This window comes from Bos javanicus, chromosome 12 (assembly GCF_032452875.1).
Source record: "Bos javanicus breed banteng chromosome 12, ARS-OSU_banteng_1.0, whole genome shotgun sequence".
NCBI lineage: Eukaryota > Metazoa > Chordata > Mammalia > Artiodactyla > Bovidae > Bos > Bos javanicus.
In genome coordinates, this window is record NC_083879.1 from 31,804,369 (window position 1) to 31,829,586 (window position 25,218).

The 25,218-nt window shown below is 47.1% G+C and overlaps 1 protein-coding gene across 2 annotated transcripts in view; it reads left to right on the top strand.

The window, feature by feature from the left end:
* Positions 1 to 25,218, top strand: part of FLT1 (fms related receptor tyrosine kinase 1) — a 205,240-nt gene that overhangs the window by 156,286 nt on the left and 23,736 nt on the right. For both annotated transcript variants that reach the window (XM_061434869.1, XM_061434870.1), the window contains exons 16-22: positions 3,302 to 3,408; positions 8,400 to 8,532; positions 14,712 to 14,816; positions 18,505 to 18,618; positions 20,257 to 20,345; positions 24,502 to 24,658; positions 25,105 to 25,202. In XM_061434869.1, the coding sequence (XP_061290853.1) occupies positions 3,302 to 3,408; positions 8,400 to 8,532; positions 14,712 to 14,816; positions 18,505 to 18,618; positions 20,257 to 20,345; positions 24,502 to 24,658; positions 25,105 to 25,202 (803 nt within the window). The remainder of the gene's footprint in view (positions 1 to 3,301; positions 3,409 to 8,399; positions 8,533 to 14,711; positions 14,817 to 18,504; positions 18,619 to 20,256; positions 20,346 to 24,501; positions 24,659 to 25,104; positions 25,203 to 25,218) is intronic.

Sequence of the window (25,218 nt, forward strand, 5' to 3'; positions counted from 1 at the left end):
TACCGCATGCCAGGCACTGTCCTCTGCACCAGAGGCATGACTGTGAACCAGAGAACCGCCTACTGCTGCTTCACTCAGAGCTCTGAACACACCTGTCCGTTCATACCTGAACACTAGACCATGAGCTCCTTTCCGTGCCCCTTCATTTACCACCACATTCCAGCCCCCAGGGCAGAGCCTGGCACTTGGGTGATGTTCTATATGCTTATTGGGTGAATATACGAGAATGGGAATTTGGCCTGAACCCTTTGAAAGCTTCATGAAACTCTCTAGAGACAAATCAAAGTATGACTTATCCACTCAGTTGGTGAGTGGGGACAACGAGTAAGGTGTGACCTCACCCCTGGGAAGTTGATATCCTGGTAGAGAAACAGTGAAGGCAGAAGCACAGAGTTGGAAGGGCTGGTCTATTTATGAAACTACAAGTATTTTGAAGTAGAGCATGTGGGGGGATGGTTGGGCAGCAGGAGATGAAGAAACAGGTGAGGTTGGGCAGACAGGATGTAAGAGCTTGGGTTTCTCTCCTGACAGTGCCGGGAGTAGGCAGCAATGATGGAATTTAAGGAGCCCCATCACTTTGTTGATAAAGGTCCATACAGTCAAAGCTGTGGTTTTTCCAGTAGTCATGTACAGATGTAAGAGTTGGACCATAAAGAAGGCTGAGCACTCAAGAATTAATATTTTCGAATTGTGGTGTTGGAGAAGACTCTTGAGAGTCCCTTAGACAGCAAGGAGTTCAAACCAGTCAATGCTAAAGGAAATCAGTCCTGAATATTCATTGGAAACACTGATGCTGAAGCTGAAGCTCCAATACTTTGGCCACCTGATGCGAAGAACTGACTCACTGGAAAAGACCCTGATGCTGGGAAAGACTGAGGGCAGGAGGAGAAGGGGGCGGCTGAGGATGAGATGGTTGGGTGATATCACCAACTCAATGGACATGATTTTGAGCGAACTCTGGGAGATGATGAAGGACAGGGAAGCCTGGCATGCTGCAGTCCATAGGGTTGCAAAGAGTCAGACATGACTGAGTGACTGAACAGCAGGATGGAATCTGTGATTCGGCAAGATCTCGTGGGCTTGAGCAGAGGAGAGACTGGGGGCTCGAGGCTGGCTAGGAAGCTGCTGCGGTCATTCAGGGGTACTGCAGGGGCCTTGACTTAGGTGGTGATCCTGCGGTAGGACAGGAGGAGAGGATTTCATGAGCCATGGAAGCAGAATGAACAGGAACTGGGGGTGGGCTGAAAAGAGAGGAAATGCCAGAGTCCCCTCCGGATGAGAAGACACACCGTGGCGGGGACTGTGGCCCACAGGGACTGTTTGTACATGGGAGCTGAATGGAGAAGAGGAAAGAGGCTCCAGTTTTTAGCTTGTGTACTTGCTCCTGTTCCGGGCAGAGAAGCTGCAGTGGCTCCAGCTGCCCGAGGCACTGAGTTGAGACCACAGGGATGCTCAGAATTCTTTCCCTGCCTCTTGTCCCACCTCCATCAGAGCCCTACCATTTCCCAGTTCTGGGTCATCACTCACACCTTCCCTCTGCCTATAGTGCCTTCCCCTGCCTTCACCCCTGCAGGTCAAGATCCATTTCAAGTGTCACCTCTCCCTCAACCTCCAAACTTTCTGCACCTCATTTCTTTCCATTTGCCTTAAGCCTCCTGGTTGGGTTGTAAGTGAGCTCCTGATAGCAACAGCTTTCCCTGAGTTACCCACCCATCTCCTTGCCTGGAGTCGGATTCAGTACATCTTCACTGAATTAAAACAAAGAGCCCAGGGACTTCCCTGGTGGTCCTGTGGCTCACTCTGTGCTCAAAAAATGCAGGGGCCCCCGGTTCGATCCCTGGTCAGGGAACAAGATCCCACACACCACAAGGAAGATCAAAGGTCCCGGATGCTGCAAATAAAACTCAGCACAGTCAAATAATTAAGTTAAAATAAACCAAGAGCTCCCCCGCCCACCGCCAATGAAGCCTTTATCCATGAAATGGGGATATTTCTTGCTCCCCTGCTTCATAGGCAGGTGTGAGGACTTGATGCATAGTAAGTGCTCAATAAAAAATACCATCATCCACATCACCATGTCTTGGGGGTTGCGGGGGGCGGTGCGGTGCAGGGCAGGAGGTGCCATGGAACATAGCATGCAGGATTTTAGTTCCCCAACCAGGGATCGAACCACTGGCCTGCCAGGAAATTGCCTCACCATTTCTAAAGGGAATAAGTTTCACTTGATCTTGGCCTCACTTGATACTAAGTCTCTGTCTCCCTTGAATGGGCTTCCCTCATAGCTCAGTCAGTAAAAAATCCACCTGCAATGCAGGAGACCCAGGTTCGATTCCTGGGTCGGGAAGACCCCCTGGAGAAGGAAATGGAAACCCACTCGAGTATTCTTGCCTGGAAAATCTCATGGACCGAGGAGCCTGGTGGGCTACAGTCCATGGGGTCGCAAGAGTCGGATACGACTTAGTGACTAAACTACTACCCATGAAGGTCAAGGACAAGGGCATCCCTTTAGAGCTCCCAGGACACTCCCCTGGCATCGAGAAGCAGGGAACCTCGGTCCTGGCTCACTGGGGCATTCCTTTAAATCCCAAGGAATATCCTCTCTGGAAGCTTCTCTTGGATACCTTGGGTCTTTTCTTTCTGGTCGTGGAGAAACAGTGCTCAGCTTTCATCGCCAATTCTGAGGAACAATGTGATGGGGAAGAATCAGCTCCAGCAGGTCCCTTGGCTCAGCTCCGCCTGAGGAGGAGCCTCGGACATGAGAGATCCAGACATGAGTGGTCAGACCCGGAGGGTTGGCCTGTCTGTTCCAAGAGGAGTGAGTGGGTGATTGTGACAGTCCTGGAGCTTTATTTTTATTTTTAAAGTCTACTTTGAAGAAGTTTGTGATTCCCCAAGGAGACTTTTTATGTTCTTTTTTTTTTTTCTTTTTCTTTAGAATTTCCTCTCAAACCCATTAGGGAGATTTCACATCGTCCAGATTTAGCACTTTAATGAGGTCTTGTTCCTGCCTTAATCTTTTTTCCCATTTTTAATTTCTCCTCTGGCTTTTAACTCACTATTTCTGGAGTTGTTGGCAAACTCCACAGCAACATTTCTGGAAAGTCTTTTCATTTCCATGTGAGTTTATGACGATAATAGCGTGAACCCTGCCTGACCCAGAAGGTGAGAGGCTCTGTGCTGGGAGCCAATTGTGTTCGCCCTGATGAAGCACTTGGGGGCCACTGACCTTTTTCTGTCAAATCACAGACCCAGGGGTTGTGAGCTGCTGTTTAGCGGCCTCTTGGTGTTTTTCTCTCTCCAGGGACCTCGGACAAGTCCAACCTGGAGCTCATCACTCTGACGTGCACCTGTGTGGCTGCAACCCTCTTCTGGCTCCTGTTAACGCTTTTTATCCGAAAACTGAAAAGGGTAAGAATATTTCAGATGAAATTCTATGCTCCTTTTGGCAAAAATCTGCCACAAGGCCCAGTGGCACTCCTGCTGTAGCGGCATCATGCTCGATTTCCCCCAAAAATGCCTGCTCCCCCAAATGCCTGATGTCCAGAGCAGGCCCTGAACAGGTGAACATGCCAGATGAATCATTAAACCGTCTCTCAGGACTTCCTTCCCTGTTTGTCCAGCAGTTAAGACTCCGCGCTTCCACTGCAGGGGGCAAGGGTTCAATCCCTGGCCAGGGAATGAAGATCCCGCATGCCTGATGGCCAAAAAGAAAGAAAATCCAAAAAACAAACATCTCACCCTAACGTGGGGTATTCAAAAAATAAAAAGCTAGAACAATGAACAGATGACTGTGTCCCACACATAGAAGGAACATCTTCAGTGTAAAAGGAAGTCTGTAAAGTCCACACGAGATCTGAGAAATATTCATTTTCTTAATCTCACTCTCTGCTGAGAGACAAAAAGGAAAAGGCAAAATAAAGACCCACCTCTGTCTTATCTCTGTCTGCTGTTCCATACTCTGAGCCCCATGTTAAAATTAAGTTCTTCAGCGTGTGAGGCTCAGGTTGGAATTCAAGACATCAGATTCCTATCATTAGGCCTGTTAGCATAACCTGTGCTTCTCTGAAGTTTATTGGGTGGGGAGGGAGGGGGCAACGAGCCAACACTCATTCGTTCATTCATGCCTTAAATACTTCCCAGGCGCCCGTTCAGGGCAGAGGCCAGGCCCTGTGTAGGGCTCTCTGGTGACAGAGCAGAGGAGAGGCTGCTGTGTGTAGTCTGGGGAGAGACTGACTGTAGCACAGGCAGACGTCAAGCGGTGACCAGAGTCAGCCGACTACATAGCATGTAAGGGAGGCGAAGTCTGCAGGCAGAGGAGATGCGGTGAGGAGGACAGACTGACCCGGGCAGAGGTGGGGACGACGGACGAGGGGAGGCAGGAGAGGAGAGGCTGTCCAGGCCAGCCCTGTAGGCCGCGGGAAGCAATTTCCTTTGTGTTTTAGAAGAGGAAGCCTTGGTGGGGGGTGGGGGGGTGGTGGTTAAGCAAAGGTAGGTGATTTTAAGTGTGAGAGACCTATGTCTAGAAAGACGATTTCAGGCTGAGGAGAAAGATCCAGAGAGGACAAGAGTGAATAGAGAAGAACCCAGTGAACAGAAGAATGTAGTCTAAGTCAGAAATGACGGTCGCTTAGTCCAAAGGATTAGACTTGAAGGGATATTTAGGAGATACAATCAACAGGACTTGTAAAGTACCAAGGAGAGACCTCCTCAATTTCTAGAGCTGTATTAGTCCTTATTAACATGCAAGTCTTTTTTTTTTTTGAGAATGATTATACTATTTTTATTTAAATTTTTTAATTTATAAAGGCTAGTTTTGGTTGCTGTTAAAAGATAATATATTAAAATAAAATATATAGAAGAAAAATATATCAAAAAAACAGTTATCTTTAAGTAGTTCTGAATTAGAAAATCATTACATAACATAATAAGCTTCTCATCTCTTATGCTTTAATTATTTTTTTTAAAATCACTTTAAATCACTTTCACCATTTTATGTCTTGAGTGTTTGTGGCACATTTGGGGAGCTCTTTATGTCATATCTCAGTCCTTTACAAAACACAAAGATATAAATATATTATTATTCCCATTTTAAGGAGAGGGAAACAGGCTCAAAGAGGTAAAGTAACCCGCCTAGAGTCACTCAGCTAGTTAGAGTCGCAGCTGAGTTTTGAATTCAGGTTGTGTGACCTTAGACTTGCTATTCGAAACCAGGAAAGTTATACTTTCCAGGGTTGGTATGTCGACTGGCAGCCCCTCCTGTGTGGTGAATAAATAACCTAAGGCTTTTGCTGCGTGGAGCAACTGGCTTTAAGACAAGGAAAGCCACTGCTTTCGAAGGAAGCAAAAGTTAAACAACGGGATTTGGAAAGGGGAGGTACATCATATAGGAAAACACATCTAACAACAGCGGGACCTGCCAAATCTGCAAGGGCGGTACAAAGACTGCAGAGTTCAAAGGAAGAGAGGGCAGAGAGACTTCAGAGAGCTCCGTTTAGAGACTGACTTTGAAGGTTGCGGCTGGAAGGAAAGCAGTAGGAAAACAGCCCACCCTTACTCTGGCCCACTCCCCAGGTTAGGGACAACGTCTGGGTACTTTGCATATGGGAGCTTAGTGGAAATAACACTGGAAAGGCACTCTGGGACTCAATCGAAGAGGTCCCCTGTATGTCTAAAAAGTTAGAAAATGTGAATGTCAATTAGAAAGGATGAAGGCAAGAAATGACCATCTCAATGACAGAATGCCTATAGGATTTGAGAAGTAATTGGTTTGGGAAGGCAAAGAGGAACAAGGCATCAAAAACATATCTCCAACTGATTTCTCTAACCGCTGTGTAAATTCCTCACTGATAAGGACTGTATTTTCTCTTTTCATCCTCACCCTGCACAGGCCAACTAAAGCTAATATTTATTCATGCTTGCTATACACTGGGCCCCTCAAATAGCTTTTCATAGACTATTTTGCATGATTTTCACAGCAACTCTATGAGATAAGTACCACCACTGACACTGCCTTACTGATAAGGAAACTAGGCTTAATAAAGCTAAGTAACTTGCCCAAGGTAATATGTAGGTTCTGATTCAACCCAGGCCTCCACGTCTGGGCTCTGAAGCGCCTGACCAAGCAATTTCCATGCCTAGCACCCAGTGGGTGCTCCATGATTTTGTCAGTTGAAAGAATAAGCATTGGTCAACCAAGATTCTACCAGCAGGCTCGTTTCAAAGCCCTTCCTGAAGGTCTGTTGGGTATCTCCTCTCATCTGCCTTAAGACAAACCATAGGACTCCTCAGGTGCCATGTAGGCAGACTGTCTTCCGTGGGCTGCTCCCCTGGCTCGGTCACTACCCCTGCCCACCTCTCTCAGCTCCCACAGGACCAAAAGCTGTCCCTGGCTGGGCTGTAGCTCTTCCTCTGCTCTTGGAAGACTGGAGATCGTGTCTCATGGCCTTGGCTATTGCACACGCTGAGAACTGGAGTCATCAAAGCTCCCATCCATGCCGCTCATGAGCTCCCAGGACCCTGGTGTGGGAAACAACACTCCTGTCCAGCCCTGCAGCCTCACACTAGTGTCTTTAAGTGCCCCCACACACAGTCTACCATGCTGGCAAACGCAGCTCATGACAAACGTGCTCCCTATCTGTCTCCATTTTCCACTCTTTGTGGAGGCCAGGCAATCTTCCTGCCCTGAGCTATCTGCCACACATTTCAGTGATAATTTTTGTGAGAAAGAGGCAGATTGCGAGTGATGGATGAGGTGAGCTGTGACAGTCCAGGACGGGGTGAGTCAGGGCCAAAGAATGTGGGCGGGTGTGAAGTGGAATGGATGGGGAGGTTTGTCTTCTCTGCTCAACTCTGATCCTGTTTAGGGAAATGTGCAGAAAGGAAGGGCCCTAAACGCATTGAAATGAAGTGTAAGTAACTTCTAGACAAGAGTTATCAAAACCTAGCCTCTATGGGCAAGCATACTTCTTTTCTGTCCTGCCTGCGGAAATGCAGCCAATTCTACAATCAATTAATATGAACAGGGTACATTAACCATGAATGTGAACCCAACACACCAAATGTAAATCCGGTTACATATGATCTGAAATAAAGGGTATGTTCTGGGCTTCATTTGCATCACCAACATAAAACAAGCACTAGAAGGTAGGTGCCACCTCATTTATTTGACATCTTATTATACCAGTAGCCAAAAGAGCTTGGAATATAGCTGTGTATAAGTCTCACCCCTTTGCCTTTGAAATAATCAACTTCTATTTTTTTTTTAATTTTGTTTATAGCAAATATTTACTATTTCTTAACTTTGATTTCTCACTGAAGACAAATCTATTTTCTTTTTGTACATTTTTCATCTTTTTCCTGCCTGTGAGTCACAGCTATGTATGCTAAATATATAAACTTGCAATGTGCTGAATAACCTTGCATTTTACATGAATTTTAATGTAAATACTCAAACAGTTCAGATGAATCCAGTCCATCTGAATAGGGACTCACAAAATTTCGGTCACCAGGAAACTTGTGGAGGCTCCTTGCTGGTGGATTCCTTTATATTATTCTTTCAGAGGGCTGACTGACTGGTGTTTAAGTTCTGAGCTCAGAACCCTTTTTCTGTAACTCCTCCAGGTAAATCCTATTCTAATCTCACTCTAGCCTTTTCAGGTTGCTGCGGCAACCAAGGGGCCTTCTGCGTGTCTTGAACCACTTCACGTGAAATGTGCTTCTCCACTGTCCCAGGGACCCTGGGTTTACTCGGCCACTTTAGCCTTTCTTACAAACGCAGAGAAGCCACAACCCACTGCTGACCCATCTGCCACTCATGTTCCTGGAGAATGACCATGGAAAGTTATTTATAGTCATTGTTTGGAATGATTTTATTAAAATACTTTGCATTTTTTCAGAGAAGAATTATGTGATCACTGCTTGGTGGTGGTTTAGTCGCTAAGTCCTGTCCGACTCTTTGTGACCCCATGGACCGTAGCCCACCAGGTTCCTCTATTCATGGAATTTCCCAGGCGAGGATCTTCCCCACCCAGGGATCAACCCACCTCTCCTGCATTGGCAGCTGGATTCTCTACCACTGAGCCACCTGAGAGTTTCTGATCACTGTTTAAGAAAAAGCATTAAGGTCACTGCAGAATCTGGGTGCATTTTGTCAGAGACAGGACAGTGGAGGGGTACCAGAGAAACACACTGTGAAGAGAGTAAGGAGTGGCTTGATGGAAATCGCATGCTCGCGTGTGATGCATCTACATGCATGCAGAGGGCACATGCTGCTCCCGACCATGTGGTTTCAATCCAACGAACCAAAATAGGAGCTGATGATGCCAAGTATTGTTTTACATTACATATTTGGGTTTAAGTTGTTCCCTAGTTGGTGACTCTGAGATCTCTTTATTCCTTAGTCGTCTTCTGAGATTAAAGCTGACTACCTGTCGATTATCATGGACCCGGATGAAGTTCCCCTGGATGAGCAGTGCGATCGGCTCCCTTATGATGCCAGCAAGTGGGAGTTTGCCCGGGAGAGACTTAAACTGGGTAATGTATTTGTTCCCTGGATTCCTAAACCTGCACCAAGCACCCACGGCCCACAAAACACAGTGCTCTGAGGGAAGCAGAAGTAACTAGATGCAGGATTCTACCCTCTAGTTGCTCAAAAAGTAGCAAGGGAGATAAAGAGATAAAGAATTCTCTGGAATGGTGAGACAAGTCAAAGGGACAAGGCAGCGCCTGTCCCTTCTTTCAACAGTCATTCGGCATCTTCACCAAGCAGCTGACACCCATCTCAGTGGTAGGGATGCAAAGGTGCTTGAGTCCATCCCCTCGAAGGGAGGACACAGACATGAGAGCAGATAAAGTGAAGGGGAAGGGAGCAATTAGTTTCAGCAGTGTCTTATAGGCACTGTTAAATAACAAAACTTCTGTGAATGATAAAATGGTGAACATGTGCCCCAGTGTTCATTGCAGCACTATTTACAATAGCCAAGACATGGGAGCAACCTAGAGGTCCACTGACAGATGAATGGATAAAGAAGTTGTGGTACATACATACAATGGGATATTACTGAGCCATTAAAAGGAATGAATGAGTCAGTTCTAGTGAAGTGGATGAACCAAGAGCCTATTACACAGAGTGAAGTAAGTCAAAAAGAGAAAAACAAGTATCATATATGCTAAGTCACTTCAGTTTTGTCCAACTCTTTGCAACCCTGTGGACTGTAGCCCTCCAGGCTCCTCTGTCCATGAGATTCTCCAGGCAAGAATTTTGGAGTGGGTTGCCACGTCCTCCTCCAGGGGATCTTCCTCACCTGGGAATGAAACCACATCTTTTACATCTCCTATATTGGCAGCTGGGTTCTTTACCCCTAGCCCTACCTGGGAAGCCCCGATCCCATGGACTTTAGTCTGCCAGACTCCTCTGTCCATGGGATTTCCCAGGCAAGAATACTGGAGTGGATAGCCGTTCCCTTCTCCAAGGGATCTTCCCAACCCAGGGAGCAAACCCGTGTCTCTTGCACTGAGGGCAGAGTCTTAGCCATCTGAGTCAGGGAAACCCAAATATCATGTATTAACACATATGTATGGAATCTAGAAAGATGGTACTGATGAGCCTGTTCACAGGGCAGCGATGGAGTTGCAGACACAGAGACTTGTGGACACAGCAGGGGAAGGAAAGGGCGGGACAAATTGAGAGTAGCTGGAAATCCATATATGACCATGTATAAAATAGACAACTAGTGGGAATTTACCATAGGACACAGGGAGCTCAACCTGGTGCTCTGTGACAACCTAGAGGAGCAGGATGGGGTAGGGGCTCGGAGGGAGGTTCAAGAAGGAGGGGACACGGGTACATCTATGGCTGCTTCATGTTGATGTATGGCAGAAACCAACACAACATTGTAAAGTGATTATTCTCCAATTAAAAATAAATAAAATGTTTTAAAAATTAGAAAGTGGTGACCTGGAACACAATTCAGAATGGGGAGGTGCAGGGAAACCGAGTATTTGGTGAAAAAACTGGTGCTTGGCACAACTGTGGATCAAAAAGCCCCGTTGCACGAATCTATAAGTTACATACTTTGAATTTCCCTGGGTGTCTGAAATGGCCAACACAGAGAAGAAAGCCTTTCTCTTTCATGTTTATGCTCCACTGACAGAAAGGGAAGATTGTTGTTTCCTAGGTAACAGGGATGCTGTCAACACCAGGTAATGTGCTTTCCCTCCAGCTGAGCCCCCAAGTCCCTCCAGCTCAGAGGTCACAATGCACATTACTCTTCAGCCCAGGAGCTACAGAACAACAGGAGCTGCCAAGACTCCAGATACTCAGACAGTGGCTTCTGAGGAATCATTAGTATTTGGAACTAGGGAGAGAGATCGTGGAGCCAGTGGCGCTTGTTACTCAGTGCAGAGCTCTTGTTACAAATGCAGTCGCAAAGCCGCCCCTCCCCGACACGCAGACTGTATGGGGGGAGGGGAGAGGACAGAGGGATTTTCTCGTTGTTCTCTTGGGCTGCGATTCATGGGGTCACAAAGAGTCAGACACGACTGAGCAACTGAACTGAACTGCACTGAACTGGGCTTGATTCCACCTTTATTTCTCCCTATATGAGAAAGAAGACTTTGTTGGCCCCAAGAATGTGTGCTGTTTGGCTTGGGGGAGAAAATTGGAAATCAGTAAAAAAAATGCTGGAAAGACAGGCGAAACCCAGCAATGGCTGCTGATGGGGACAGTGGCGGGGTCAACTAAATTTAGAGTAGTTTGGGGCAGGTGGTATACCAGATGAGTTCCTTCTGTAAATCTAAATTACATGGCAGCTGGCCCAGACCCCCCCCCTGCCCTGGCCCCCAGTGACCTTGGCAGGAACATGGGATAATTTCCCCACAACTGTAAGCCATTCTCAGGCCACACTGCTTTCCAAAGGTATTAGTCACAAGCAGACACACTTCTGTACAGGATGCAAGAGCTTTCTGTCCCATTCCTTCATCCCTTGGCCTAGGACCACTATGATCCTTGATGGCCCATCGAGGTAGACTGTGAACCAGAATTCCCCCCAGGGCTCTGTGGGTTTAGATAAGCCCATTTCAGAAGATGCTCCTTGCTAGAGATCTTATAGTTCTCTTCCCTCCCAGAGTTGCCAGATGCAATGATTCAGCTGATAGGCATGAGAGTGTCTCTGATGGGTGAGAGTAAGTGTGTCAGACAAACCAGCTTGGCCTTTCAGTGCCGAGTATGGCTCCAAGGGCCAGGGGAAGCCTCGCCCCACTTCTATGGGAGCAGAGAGGGCCAAGATGTGTTTCTTAAGCCAAGTAGATAACAGAACAATCTGAAGTCACGTCTGACAAGTGAAAGTAACCAAAATGATGTCTGGATGGATGAAGAGGAAAAGTTGGTTTGATGCGAGAGTAATAATGGGTTACAAATATAGAGAAACACACAGACCAAATGGCTTCTGATTTCAGCTGTGTCTTCCCTCTGGGTTACAACCCGCAGCCCTGGTGAGAGAAGCTGGAATTGATAGCATCTGAGAGACAGACAGGGCTGGGGTTGGGTCCAGAGTATTGCTACCACTGAAATTCCTGGAATCTAGAACTAAAGAAACTTGTTTTATTAGTGATTCCTCACCAAAGCTGGCTGGGAGAAAATTCAACTCCTGTATATTTATCACAGAAGTTGAGATCATGTCAAACAGGGGATCTTCCCATTGGAAGATAAAGTCAGAATTACCTACCATGGGAAAGCACACAGGATGTCTGAAATCTGGTGAGTGGCTTGAGCCTGGGCTGCTTCTGCCTCCTGGAAAACCAGCCTGGATGCCAAGAAGGGCTCAGCTCCAGGCTGCTCTGCTCTCCCCAACCACCCTCCATGTCCAGGGACCCTAACCAGTCCCTCTCAGAGGCGATCCCGGTAGTATTCCATTCCATAACAATGACCCAGCACTTTTCCAAGCTAGCTAGTGGCATCCAGGTAGCACCAAGGAGGATTAAGGGAAAAGAAGGACAAAGCGAGGTCAAGTCCAGCGTGGCAGGGCTCCCCTGACACTGGAATTGTGGGTCCGCCAGAAGACTGCAATGTATCAGACGATTAAAGAGCCTGTAAGAGCTTCAGGCTGTTTTACGAGGCAACAGTCAGCTTCCAAGAGAATAAATGAAAAATCTGAAGGAAGTCAAGTGAGAACAGGCTCGTTCTCACCGGTCAGGGCAAAGTCCTCAACCCACAGAAGTTGACGTCATGTCCGACAGGGCACCTTCCCGTTGGAAGACGGGAAGTGTTTTGTGCTGACAAGGAAGGGAATGTGTGGGGGCTGGAGATGTGGGGATGAAAAAGACGCGGCCTGCCCCAGACAAACAGGAGTCTGTGGACAGGCACCCAAGACAGAGATGCTCTTTACCTGTTTCAGGCTCAGGACAATTTTCACAGGAGACAATAGAAGGTGATGCAGAAAAAAAGGTGTTCTTTTACCCTATGAAAGCAAGGATTAAGCCTCTAATCAGAAAACACCAATTTTTACAAATCTGGGGAAGGCATCTGCCAGCGTGCTTCCCGTATCCCATTTCAGGGTCCACTTGACACTCTTGTATGTAAGAGAGAAGCCCTGATTTCGCTATTTATTGGACACTTTGATCTGAAGAAGGAAGCAGAGACTGTATCCTGGCCCACAAGCATGCCTTGGGAGGAGGATCTCTGTCAGCATGACAGGTACCCCTCTGACCCAGGGAGGCGTGTCATCTTACCAGCGTCCCCATGAGACCCAGGCAGGGAGACGCCTCTGATGACATGTGACAGAGCTCTTCCCACGTCCTTACTGGATGCTGGGGGGTGGGCACTGGAAGACTCTAAGTTGAGGCAGGTGAGGACACTTTGATACAGAGGAGTTGTGCATGCAAGTATAAAGGTTCCAGTGGGATGAGGACAAGGAGAGCTTCATAACAAACTTTCCAGGAATCTTAACAAATAACAAACTGTGTCCTTTGGGAAGGAAGGGAGGGAGAGAGGAAAGTTAGCTCACTGAAAACACATTATCAGAACAGACCGAGAAAGAAGTGGGGCCAGAGGTGCTGTGTTAAATTAACACTGACTACCAAAAACATTACTTTGCCAACAAAGGTCCATCTAGTCAAGGCTATGGTTTTTCCAGTAGTCATGTATGGATGTGAGAGTTGGACTACAAAGAAGGCTGAGCACAGAAGAATTGATGCTTTTGAAGTGTGGTATTAGAGAAGACTCTTGAGAGTCCCTTGGACTGCAAGGAGATCCAACCAGTCCATCCTAAAGGAGATCAGTCCTGAATATTCATTGGAAGGACTGATGTTGAAGCTGAAACTCCAATACTTTGGCCACCTGATGTGAAGAGCTGACTCATTTGAAAAGACCCTGATGCTGGGAAAGATTGAAGGCAGGAGGAGAAGGGGACGACAGAGAATGAGATGGTTGGATGGCATCACTGACTCGATGGACATGAGTTTGAGTAAACTCTGGGAATTGGTGATGGACAGGAAGGCCTGGCATGCTGCAGTCCATGGGGTAGCAAAGAGTCGGACACAACTGAGCGACTGAACTGAACTGAACAGAACCAGGATTTAATTTTCATCAGAAGCATTTTGTTGGCTTCCCCTACTCCACAGCTCTGCCCCCAAAGAACAAAAGGGGACTTCTTTGGCTCACTCTTTCTTCTGCCATACCACGACTGAGGGGTACTGGTTTCCTACTGGACAGGTTGGAGTCAGCTACCTGTGTCCTGGAGATGCAGAAGGAAGCACTGATCGAAAAAGGGGGGAGATGCCTCCTCACAGAGCACTGTTCAGCTGTGTATCCCACGGGCCCCTCCAGTTAACTTAGGACTGTAAGAGACTTGGTTTGAGCATCTCACAAACTCCCCAATGCACCTCTCCCTTCTGTACTAATGCACAGGGACCCTGATGCCCCATGCACCAAGTTCTGGGAAGATTCAGGCATGGTCCTTGCCCCTTTGAGTCTAGTGGTTTCGTTCAAGGGTGAAGGAAACAAACAAATGTGGTAGCAGTCATTAGAACATAACATACCACGGGAACCACGAAGGAAACCTCAAACTTTGTTACTGTACTTGGCAACCACCTCTCTGTGGTGAAACTAATTGCTACCCAGGGTTGAGGGGCGCATGTTTTGAACCACAAAGATTTGTAATCATCATGTAAAGACACATTAAAAATATTCTGCCTGGCAAGGAAGTCTGAGAAATGCCTTAAGTGATTTTTCGGTAGCTCTGACGCATCATTATAGCCAACAGCAGTAACCACCCTTGTCGGTTTGTTCCCTTTGCTGAAACACGGGTCAGAAGAAATAAGCTTAAGTGGCAAGAAAAGGGGTTTAGTTTAAACATAGGGGAATTTTTGTGGTAATGATGTTATCAGACAATGGAAAAAACCAACTGCAGATTCTGTAGCCTCTCCCCCAGGAGAGGGACTGTGTAAAAGAAAACGGGCCATACAGCTGCCCCCAAATGTCCTGGAAGGTCCTAGCCTTGCTGTACAGGGCACGGGCCACATGGCCGTGCAGTAAAGAGTTGGAAGGAAACTACCACATAAATGTGTCCCTAACCCATTTGGGGTCTGTTCATTGGAGATTCCCTTCAAAGCTACATGCCACACATACACACATAGGGAAAAGACCCTTTCTTCCTGAAAAAGACTTCAACCGATACTGCTGCCTTGGCAAACAAACCGTCTTCTTTCCATCGTAGGCAAGTCACTCGGAAGAGGGGCTTTCGGAAAAGTGGTGCAAGCATCGGCGTTCGGCATCAAGAAATCACCCACCTGCCGGACTGTGGCTGTAAAGATGCTGAAAGGTATGGATGCTCTAACTGGGCTTTCAACTTCCCCATTACGTTCCCTGGGTGTTGGTACTCGTGGAATGTGGCCTAGCAGCAGACAGAGGCCGTGTCTGCTCTGGCCACATAACTTTCTTCTGCTGGAAGACCCTTGACCTCTGGAGCTTTCCATGAGGCCACCAAGAGCTCAAAATAAACCTTGTAAGTGAAACAGTCCAGCAGTATCCATGGGAAAATGATTTCCGTCAAAGACGTTTTTCCTACCACGTCTCAAACTCTTCTAGGCTACCAGGGACCTAAGCTCACAGTAACCACAGGTATGAATTTTTGGAGCAGTCCCCTATGACATTACAATGGAAACTTGGCTGTATGTCTAATCTCAAAGGCTCAGCTGGGGCTTGAGCTCACCATAAAGACAATGAAGCTAGAACAATTGAGTTGATCAGAACGTCAAGCTATTTTATAGGATCAAGTCCTGTCCATAAAACATTTCCTCTTTAGAGATTTAAAAACAAATAAACAAATTATCTTTCTACGTTGACAATACTATCACTCTGTGAAGCACTGGGAGGTGGTCAAATGACAAAGCGATTTACGACCACCACCCTAAGACAGAGTGAAAATGAAAACCACTGAAAATCTCATAAACCAAACATCTCCAAGACACACAGCTCCCGACTGCAGGGGTCCCCAACCTCCAGAATCTACCGTCTGATGATCTGAGGTGGAGCCGATGTAGTAATAACACAAATAAAGTGCATAATGAATGTGATGCACATGAATCATCCTGAAACCATCTCCTCCCCTTGCCCCCAGTCCATGGAAAAATTATCCACAAAACTGGCCCCTGGTGCCAAAAAGGTTGGGGACCTCTGCTTTAAAGTAAACACTTCTTCATCGTGATGAAATGGTCATGTTACTTCGATGCATTTTAAGGTTCCCAAACCGAAAGAAACAGGACTGAAAGCCCACAGGGCAGTTTTCAGCTTTCCAACATTGCTGACACATTGCCAGGGGGTTTTCAGGCACAGGAAGCTCTGAGCTCAGCCAAGCAGGTAGCTGGCAAAGAGTCCAGCTGAGAGACCCACTCGCTGGAGTGGGGTGGGGGGGGAGGGGGGGCGGGAACGGCAAAGCCTTCACCTTCATCCAGCGCTGACACCGTCACTGCAGAAAGCCCCGTGTGGTGATATTTTCCACTTCAAAAGCCTGTTGAGTGACGGCTCTGATAAAGCTCTACAAAGAGCCTGAAGGTAGCCAGGAGAAAGGACTTTTGCATCCATGAAACAGGAGGATTTGTTCAAGGGGAACTACCCAGATGATCACAGGCATTTCTGAGATCATCCTGCATTCCAGCACCCTACCCTGGACAGCCCCAATCCCAGGGTCTAAAGAGAAAAGGCATCAACACATCTTCTATGCGAGAAAGCACCAGACTAGGTATTGGGTTATGGAAAAACCCAAACGAAATTTCTGGCCAACCCTATATACTTTAATATGGTAGCTTGAATTGCATGAAATTGTCACTTTTCTTATTTTTCTCTCTAGAGCTTCTGTGAGGTAGATTTTATTATCTCAGTTTGCAGAAAAAGAACCAACACCCAGAAAGGTTAAGTAGCCTCTGCAAGGCCACACAACTCAGCCATGCAAAAGTAAGAGTTAGGGTACAAGGCTCATCCCCCTGACCACACACACACCTCAGTGCTACAGAAGGGCTGCCTTCTAGAAATGATCCATTGCTCCAAAATCCTGAAAATGATTCTGGTCTGTGTTTTGGAGGCAAGCTGGTATCCAGCCTTGAGATAAGCTGACACTAAATCTGAAAGCATCTTATTCCTTAGCTAGTTTTGCCTCCCTGCTTATGATCACACACAGGGAGACAAAACTAGCTGAGGAATAAGATGCTAGAAGGGGCAAATCAGCTGCCCATGCTTGTCTATTATAGGCCCAAGATAAAAGCCATGGCCCTGCCTATAAATGGAAAAATCTGAGCCAAAGAACCTGGTTTTCCCTCTGTGCCAAAGGGGCATCAGGGCGTGGAAGCATGAATTTGAGGGGGAAATTCTGACTTGAGATTTTCTTTAAAGGCCCAGAGAATCTGTTCTATGCAATACAAAAATAGTGTGTATAATATCTTAATAAAGGCTTATCATTTTTTTAAGCCAGCAGCCTTGACTGCGAGAGATTGCCAAATCACCCACTATATAACATCACTAAAACACTATTTTCATTCAAGCTTTCTTGTTTAAGTTGGTTGGCCATCTGTTTCTAGGAGACACTGGAAAGGCAGAAGGTCAAACAAAGGCCATGACTCAGAAGCTCTTTCAAAGTGCCCTTGAGCAAAACCTTTAACCTTTCTGGGCCTTAAGCCCATGTCTGAGATGAGAAGAGTAATTATGTTGTTTATTTGTCTAACGAATATTTGTTGAGCATCTACTCTGAGCCAATCCCAACTCCACTGGGAGGCTTCTAGTGTTTATCTGGTTATTATTAAAAAATGACTTGTGCTTATGAAATTCCATTCCAATATCCACCACAATGTGAAACGCACAGCCTTCCACTCACTTCTAGGACTGTCCTACAGAAACACACACGGGCACAAAGATCACAGGCTGTTTATTAAAGAATATTTGTAACGGCAAAAACAAAACACAACTGTAGACCATCTAAATGTCAGGAATGCCATTAATCAATTTAAAAGAATGAGAAAAGTCCATCACATTTAAAAGGGGGGAAAGCAAATTATATACATCAAATTTGCTTTTATATTTTAATATATGATCCCATTTATGTAAACAAACAAAAAAGACTTTTGATTGGCTACATATATTTATAAATGCATAGAAAACGGTCTAAAACTCCAAGTGATTAACAGTGGTTACTTCTAAAAAGGTAACCGGGTTTTTTTTTTAAAAAAAAAAGGTAACTTGGGTTGGGATGGGATGACTTTCACTTTTTACTCCATAAACATCATACTGTTGAAATATTTTAAAGCAAGCCAATATGACTTATTTTAAACTTCTAAACATAATTTGAAATTTTTTATGCTTTGTAAGTTAAGCAATAAGAACAGACAGACAGGACAAAGTTAATCTAGGCCTTAGACTCTGCTAATTCTTAGACTGACGTTGTTTATCTCTGAGAATGAAGCTGAAGTCAGATGCTTACGGACCCTCCTGACTTGAGATAACCTTGAGGAATCCAGGGAGGAAGAGGTTACAGGGAAAACATAACACACAGCAGAGATGTTTACAGAAGGGGCCTCTCTGCCCTTGCAGGCCCCTCTGTGCTTCTCCTTTGTAATTCTCAAAGTGGGTAAAGTGAGAAAAAGAGATGTGGGCGCATCTCTGCCTGGAAGCTTCTAGCTGGGCCTGGTTCTGACAGAAAGAAGCCTTGGGAGGGCGCTCCCACAGGGCGCTCCCACCAGGTGCCCAGCTCCAAGTCAGCACCTGACCCTCCGGGACCCGGTCCACCCAGAGCGATGTCCAGTAACTGACCCCACACCACTCCAGCCTCACTGTAGCCCAGAGGATGCTGGCTCAAGAGGGTGGAGGAGTGAAAACAGGCTGGAGACCGGCCTTTCTGCAGAGCGTGGGGAAGTCGGTGCAGTGAGAGCTGAGCGCCGCTCACCTCCGAGGGGAGGCGGGCCGCCCTCGAGGAGAGAGCCCCACTGTCCCGTCGTCCTAACTCTCTCTTACCCCTCACACAGAGGGGGCCACGGCCAGCGAGTACAAGGCTCTGATGACCGAGCTCAAGATCCTGACCCACATCGGCCACCATCTGAACGTCGTCAACTTGCTGGGAGCCTGCACCAAGCAAGGAGGTAGGTGGGAGGGGGTCTGCTCTTCTCCGGGTTCACACGCCAGGGCAGCTTCTCTGTCCCTCTACCCTTCCCTCCACCCCCTGGAAGACGGCCTGCTGTGGTCCGGAGCAGTCTGTCCCAGGATGGAAGGGGCTCCCATACTGGAAATGCCTTCCCTGGATGCTTACCTTAAAGGTTCCGAACAGAAGGACTCCCTTTGAGACCCGTCTGGTTCTGATGAACCAGACCCAGAAGGACACCCATGATGGGAGCCGAGGTAAACTCGCAGAAGGTGGGCATTCCGGAAGCTTCCTCCAAGGGAAGGGATGGCTCCAGGCAGGATCCCAAGAGAAGGAGGGGCCAGCCATGGCCTTCAGACAGGCCTCACCCACCCGGGCCAAGTGCAGGGACTGGGCTGTGTCAGGACCGAGACTCCCACAGGCCTTTCCAACCTCCCCCAGGGCAGGGCCCGCAGCCGGGAGCCCCTCTGGGACCATGTCTTCTTTGATCCAGAACCTGATGCTGTTCTTCCCCCAAGGCCTTGAGCCTGGTTGGATGAGTGGTGGGGAGGACCGAGGGGCCTGGGGGAAGACTTCAGGGCATCCAGGGACCCGCAGTGCAGCTCTGGGGTCTCCTCCCTTCCCAACCCTCTTGCTTCTTTTGACCAGAAGTTGGCAAACCACGGTTGGTCAGCCTGTGGGCTTCATTTGACTGTTTGAAATAGCTGGGGGATTGGAGGGGGGGGTGGTGCGGGGCAGGCAAAAGAAGTATATTTTGTGACATGGGATAATGTTATGAAATTGAAATCCCTGCGTTCGTAAAGTTGAAACACAGTCACTCAAGGGTGTCATCCAAGGCGTTCTCAGGCTACAGAGGCAGACTTGAATAGAAGTGTGGCCTGCTGCTTAGTCACTCCAGTCGTGTCCGACTCTTGGCAACCCCATGGACTGTAGCTCGCCAGGCTCCTCTGTCCATGGGATTTTCCAGGCAAGGATACTGGAGTGGGTTGCCATTCCCTTCTCCAGGGTTGTGTGGCCTACTGAGCCTCAAATATTTATCTTCTCTTCCTTTATAAATTGGTTGATCCCCACTTTCGATCTTGAAAGCCCCAAGGCAGTCTCCATGCAGACGCCCCTGGGGAGGGGAGGGGAGGGGGAGAGCAGAGAAGTCAGGCCAGACAGGACCTGGGAGAAGGGGCTGATGTCCCGAGGCTGGGGGCAGGGAGGGTGGTGCCAGTCACAGGCAGAGCCCTGACCTTGCCCCAACTCCCCTCCTCAAAGTTCTCTCTCTTCTACTAGTCTTCTTTTTTTCTGCTTCTTCCCCATACTCCTCCCCCATGTCTACTCTTGTATTTTTAAACTCTTTCTCAGGTTCAATTGAAAAAGAAATCTCACTCCTAAGCATCTCCCAGAAAATGTTAGTCACCAAATCATGTCTGACTCCTTCGTGACCCTATGAACTGTATCCCATCAGGCTCCTCTGTCCATGGGATTCTCCAGGCAAGAGTACTGGAGTGGGTAGCCATTCCCTTCTCCAAGGGGTCTTCCCAACCCAGGGATTCCCCCAGAACTTGCTAACAGAAAAACAAGCCGGTTTGAGACCTCCAGGTCTACCGAAGCTGGCAGACGACTGGCTGAGCTTGTGTCGCTTTGGTTGCAGGGCCCCTAATGGTGATTGTTGAATACTGCAAATATGGAAATCTCTCCAACTATCTCAAGAGCAAACGGGCCTTATTCTTTCTCAACAAGGTAAGGAACTTCTGGGTTGGGGATTTTTCAACAAAGAATTGAGTTTCCATTCAGGCTATAGCAGCATAGTCATGTCTAGTAGTCATGTACGGATGTGAGAGTTGGATCATAGAGAAGGCTGAGCTCCAAAGAACTGATGCTTTCAAATTATGGTGTTGGAGAAGACTCTTGAGAGTCCCTTAGTCTGCAAGGAGATCAAACTAGTCAATCCTAAAGGAAATCAACCCTGAATATTCATGAGGAGGACTGATGCTGAAGCTAAAGCTCCAATACTCTGGCCACCTGATGGGAAGAACTGATTCATTGGAAAAGACCCTGATGCTTAAGATTGAAGGCAAGAGGAGAAGGGAGTGACAGAAGATGAGATAACCATGGCATCTCCGACTCGAAGGACATGAGTTTGAGCAAACTACAGGAGATGGTGAAGAACAGGGAAGCCTGATGTGCTGCAGTCCATGCAGTTGCAAAGAGCTAGACACAACCAGAGCAACTGAACAACAAAAATAATAGCATAAAACAAGAAAATGTATTTTTCCGTTGCCAACTAAAGAAATGTTGCTAGCTTCCCATCTGGCTCTACAAGGACCGAGTCATTAGCCACTGCAGTCACTCGCTCACCTTTGTTCTCAGCTGCTCGGTCGTGTCTGACTCTTTGCATCTCCATGGATGGTAGCCCACCAGGTTCCTCTGTCCATGGAATTTTCCAGGCAAGAAAACTGGAGTGGGTTGCCATTTCCTCCTCCAGAAGATCTTTTGCTGACCTTTAAAACACTCTGAAAGGAGTTCAGGTGGAGATTAGAAATAAGGCAATCTGTGCCCTGGGAAAACTAGCAGAACAGGCCTTCAGATAGTCACATATTTTCACAGGAGAAATTTTTTAGGAACCTGTATTTTTTTCTCTCTCCTAGTCAGAAAAGCCCTGAAACCATTAACTAAGGTATCTGTTCCCTGGGACTAGCAGCAGCCTTCCACCTGTGTATGTTCTGGGTTGCACGCACTGTCTTGACCAGAATCACATGTAAACTGACCTGCCCTACTACCTCAGAGCTCTCTGCAAGGCTACTCACAGACCACAGTCCTCAGAAAGACACTGAATAAACCTGACTCACAGTTTTGAGGTTGTGCTTTTCCTCAGTCAACACCGTTAATGACTAAGCTTAAAACACAGTCTCTGCTTTTTCCTTTAAAAGAAGTTTTTTTTTTTTCCAGAAATTAATTTAACATTGTAAAGCAATGACACTCCCATAAAGCAGAGAGACAACAAGGAAGCAAAAAAAAAAACCTCTTTCTTTCTGTGCTAATATATCACACTCTTTTTGTGGCAAGCACAGAGACTATTTGATCCACTGTGTGCAGTGATAGACATTAAATCTACTAGCCATCTATCTAAATGTCAAGTCATCTTGATAAATTTCTCTCTCCCCATCTCTCTCTCTCCCCCTCCCCCCGCCTCCATACACACCCAGACATGCACAAATCACTTAGTCTCTCGTATCTTAAAAGATGATGGCAAGGCAGATTCTTTACTGTCTGAGCCACCAGGGAAGCCCAAACCCAGATGGCATATTAAAGGGCAAAGACATCACTTTGCTGACAAAGGTCCGTCTAGTCAAATCTATGGTTTTTCCAGTAGTCATGTACAGATGTGAGAGTTGGACCATAAAGAGGGCTGAGCGCTGAAGAATTGATACTTTTGAATTGTGGTGCTGGAGAAGACTCTTGAGAATCCCTCGGACTGCAAGAAGATCGTTAATCCTATAGGAAATCAACCCTGAATATTCATTGGAAGGACTGATGCTGAAACTGAAGCTCCAATACTTTGGCCATCTGATGGGAAGAACTGACTCATTGGAAAAGACCCTGATGCTGGGAAAGACTGAGGGCGGGAGGAGAAGGGGACGACAGAGGATGAGATGGTTGGATGGCATCACCGACTCAATGGACATGGGTTTGAGCAAAGTCTGGGAGACTGAAGGACAGGGAAGCCTGGCGTGCTGCAGTCCATGGAGTTGCAAAGAGTTGGGCACGACTTAGCAACTGAAAAATAACATGATAAGAATCTTAAAGCCGAAAGGGATCTTTGTGATCAGCTAGTCCACACTCACATCACAGACGTGCCTAGAAAGTCCAGCAATTGCCTTAAGGACATGAACTTGGCAAAAGATAAAGTCAAGGAGAAAGAACCCAGCTCTTCTAATGTCCCTTCAATACTTTTTCCATGCACTGTCCTGGGTAAGAAGAGGGGAAAAAAACATAAGAAAAAGTGGAGAATGGTACCCTGGGCTGAGAGTTGTACAACTTCTCTTCAGTCCTGAAATCCTGGGCTGGCTTCAGGAAGAACTAAGCCAGCAAGAATACCCCAGGGACCTGGGCAGGATGGAACGTTTGCGTTCGTACGTCCTTTGTTTGAAGAGCCTGCTTCCTTCTCAGGCTATATTTAATGATTCACCTCCCTGTTGGTGGAGCTCAGTGTTTTCGTGGAAAACACACAGCTGTATTTCACATTTGGAACCTAAAGACATATACAGAGAAGGTGAAGGAAAAACCGAAAGGCTGAATCGAAATGGGATATTTCATTTTCCAAATAAATTCACTAGGATCTTTAAATATTATTTGTAATAAATCCAATGGATTCTGTCAGAGTCCCAAAAGTTCAGTAAATCAACCTTTATTTACCAGAAACAGTTACCAATGAGCAGAGCTAAATATACCATTTACCGGGAGTGGGGAAGCAGGGGTGGGGTGGGGGAGTCTGAGTTACGGTCCCTGGAGCTTCGCCAAAGAGTCAAGAACTTTTCACCCCAGCACCTTCCCCTGCCCACTTCTGTCCTGGAAAGGATCTTGTGGGAAATAAAATTTCAGTCCCCAACTGAGCAGAATCAAATCTAACTGCCTCAGGGCCAGACAGTAACCAGAGTTAACATTCTTTACCTGCTCTCAGGTAGGTCACCTGGATGGCAGCGGGGGTTCACTCTGAGGATTAACTCCCTTCTGTGGCAGGCACAAGAGGGTCTCTTTCTAGGGGCAGGAGCCTAGAGACCCTCTGCGCTTCCAAGGTTTTGGGGGCTGAAGCTGACGTGTCTGTCCTCTGCTTGCTCCCATTACGCCCTCTAGTGGACGGACCACTCCCACGTAGTGATGCTTCCAGGAAAAACCAAGGAAGGATGGGGAGCCAGCCCGGCCACAAAGCCAGGTGGTTCAGGGGACGCCTTTGAACCCCAGTCCCCCTACAGCCACCCCTGCCTGAGCCAGGTACACGGTGGACTCACGAAGCCACTGAGAGTGCTGTTTCTAGAGTCACAGCAATTAGATGAATTACTAAAGATGATACCCATCTTTTCTGGTTCCACCCAAAACCAACAACTCCTGTGAGTCCATACATAAGATGATAGAGCTTTTCAGATGTGGAAAAGGAAGTCCCAGAAAAGCAAGGTGGTTCGCTGCTCAAGATCACACACTTAATGAAAGAGTTGGATACACTCCAGGGCTCAGATGCCCAGTTCAAAATGAAAGGCGTTTTCTGCCTTTGTTAGGATCAGGCTACATCTTTGAATGGAGGGGAGAAGAAGAAATGGTCACGTTCCCTCCTTCTCCAAGGAAACCAGACACATTGGTAACTGCAGCCTTCTCTTATTACTCCCACTGGGGATTATAAAGCGTGGTCTCGGGTTGACTGGGAACCCTTTTCCATCATTCCGTATCTTTCCCAAGATGGCGCACGGGATGGAAAAGTGCTTACGGGCACAGAATGGAGTTGGCCAGACCTGGGTTCAAGCTTTGCCATCTATCAGCCGCATGTGACTTTGATTATTTGACTTCTCTGAATGTATTCCTTCATGTATTGTAAGAGCTACTTTGTAAAACTGTTGGAAAGATTAAATGAGAAAGACCTAAGACCCTCAGTGTGCTGCCTCGCAGAGTAAGTGCTAGTAAACAGCAGCTGCTGTGAATATTCCTTTATCCCACCTGAGATGCTACCCAGAAGCCCAGGCAAGAGTGGAAGACTTCCCACCCCCAGGGGGCAGCCGGGCTACTAGTTTACTAGCCCTCCTCTCAGAGGACATCCTCCCAACACAGGCAATTGCTGGCCTGAGGGCCCAGTCGCCCTTCTGCTGTTCCGTCCCTTTCATCACTGTCTTCCTTGGTCTCTTAAAAGGATGCAGCCTTACACGTGGAGCCTAAGAAAGAAAAAATGGAGCCAGACCTGGAGCAGGGCGAGAAACAAAGACTAGACAGCGTTACCAGCAGCGAGAGCTTCGCGAGCTCCGGGTTTCAGGAAGATAAAAGTCTCAGTGATGTTGAGGAAGAGGAGGGTAGGTATTAATTCCTTCCTGTCCTCCAGTCTGAGATATTTTTACAACACACTGTGCATCTCTGAAATTTTTTTCTTATTTATCACCCTAATAAACATCCGTGAGAGACTCAAAGGCTAATGTCCTGGGGAGATAAGATTTGAATTTAGATTATTTCCAGAGTTACTAATTTTGACAGGGAACTGTACAACTGTCTTCCCCCCAGGCCTTTCTGTCTTAATGGATCATCCTCCTGCCCCCTGTCCCCACCCCCCAACACTTGGGCAAACCGGGCTAGAGGCCTGGAAAAATGTTGGATATTCATGTGGAGACTGAAATGCTCTCAAAGATGAACTCTGATCTGTTTGTTGGTTTGTTTTATGTTTTGCTAATGCTGTTCCAATAAACTGGGATTTGGTGGCCTGACAAGAGCCTTTACAAACAGCTTCGGTTTTAATACTTTCCAGATTTTGACGACTTCTACAAGCAGCCCATCACTATGGAAGATCTGATTTCTTACAGTTTTCAAGTGGCCAGAGGCATGGAGTTTTTGTCCTCCAGAAAGGTCAGCTCTCACTCTT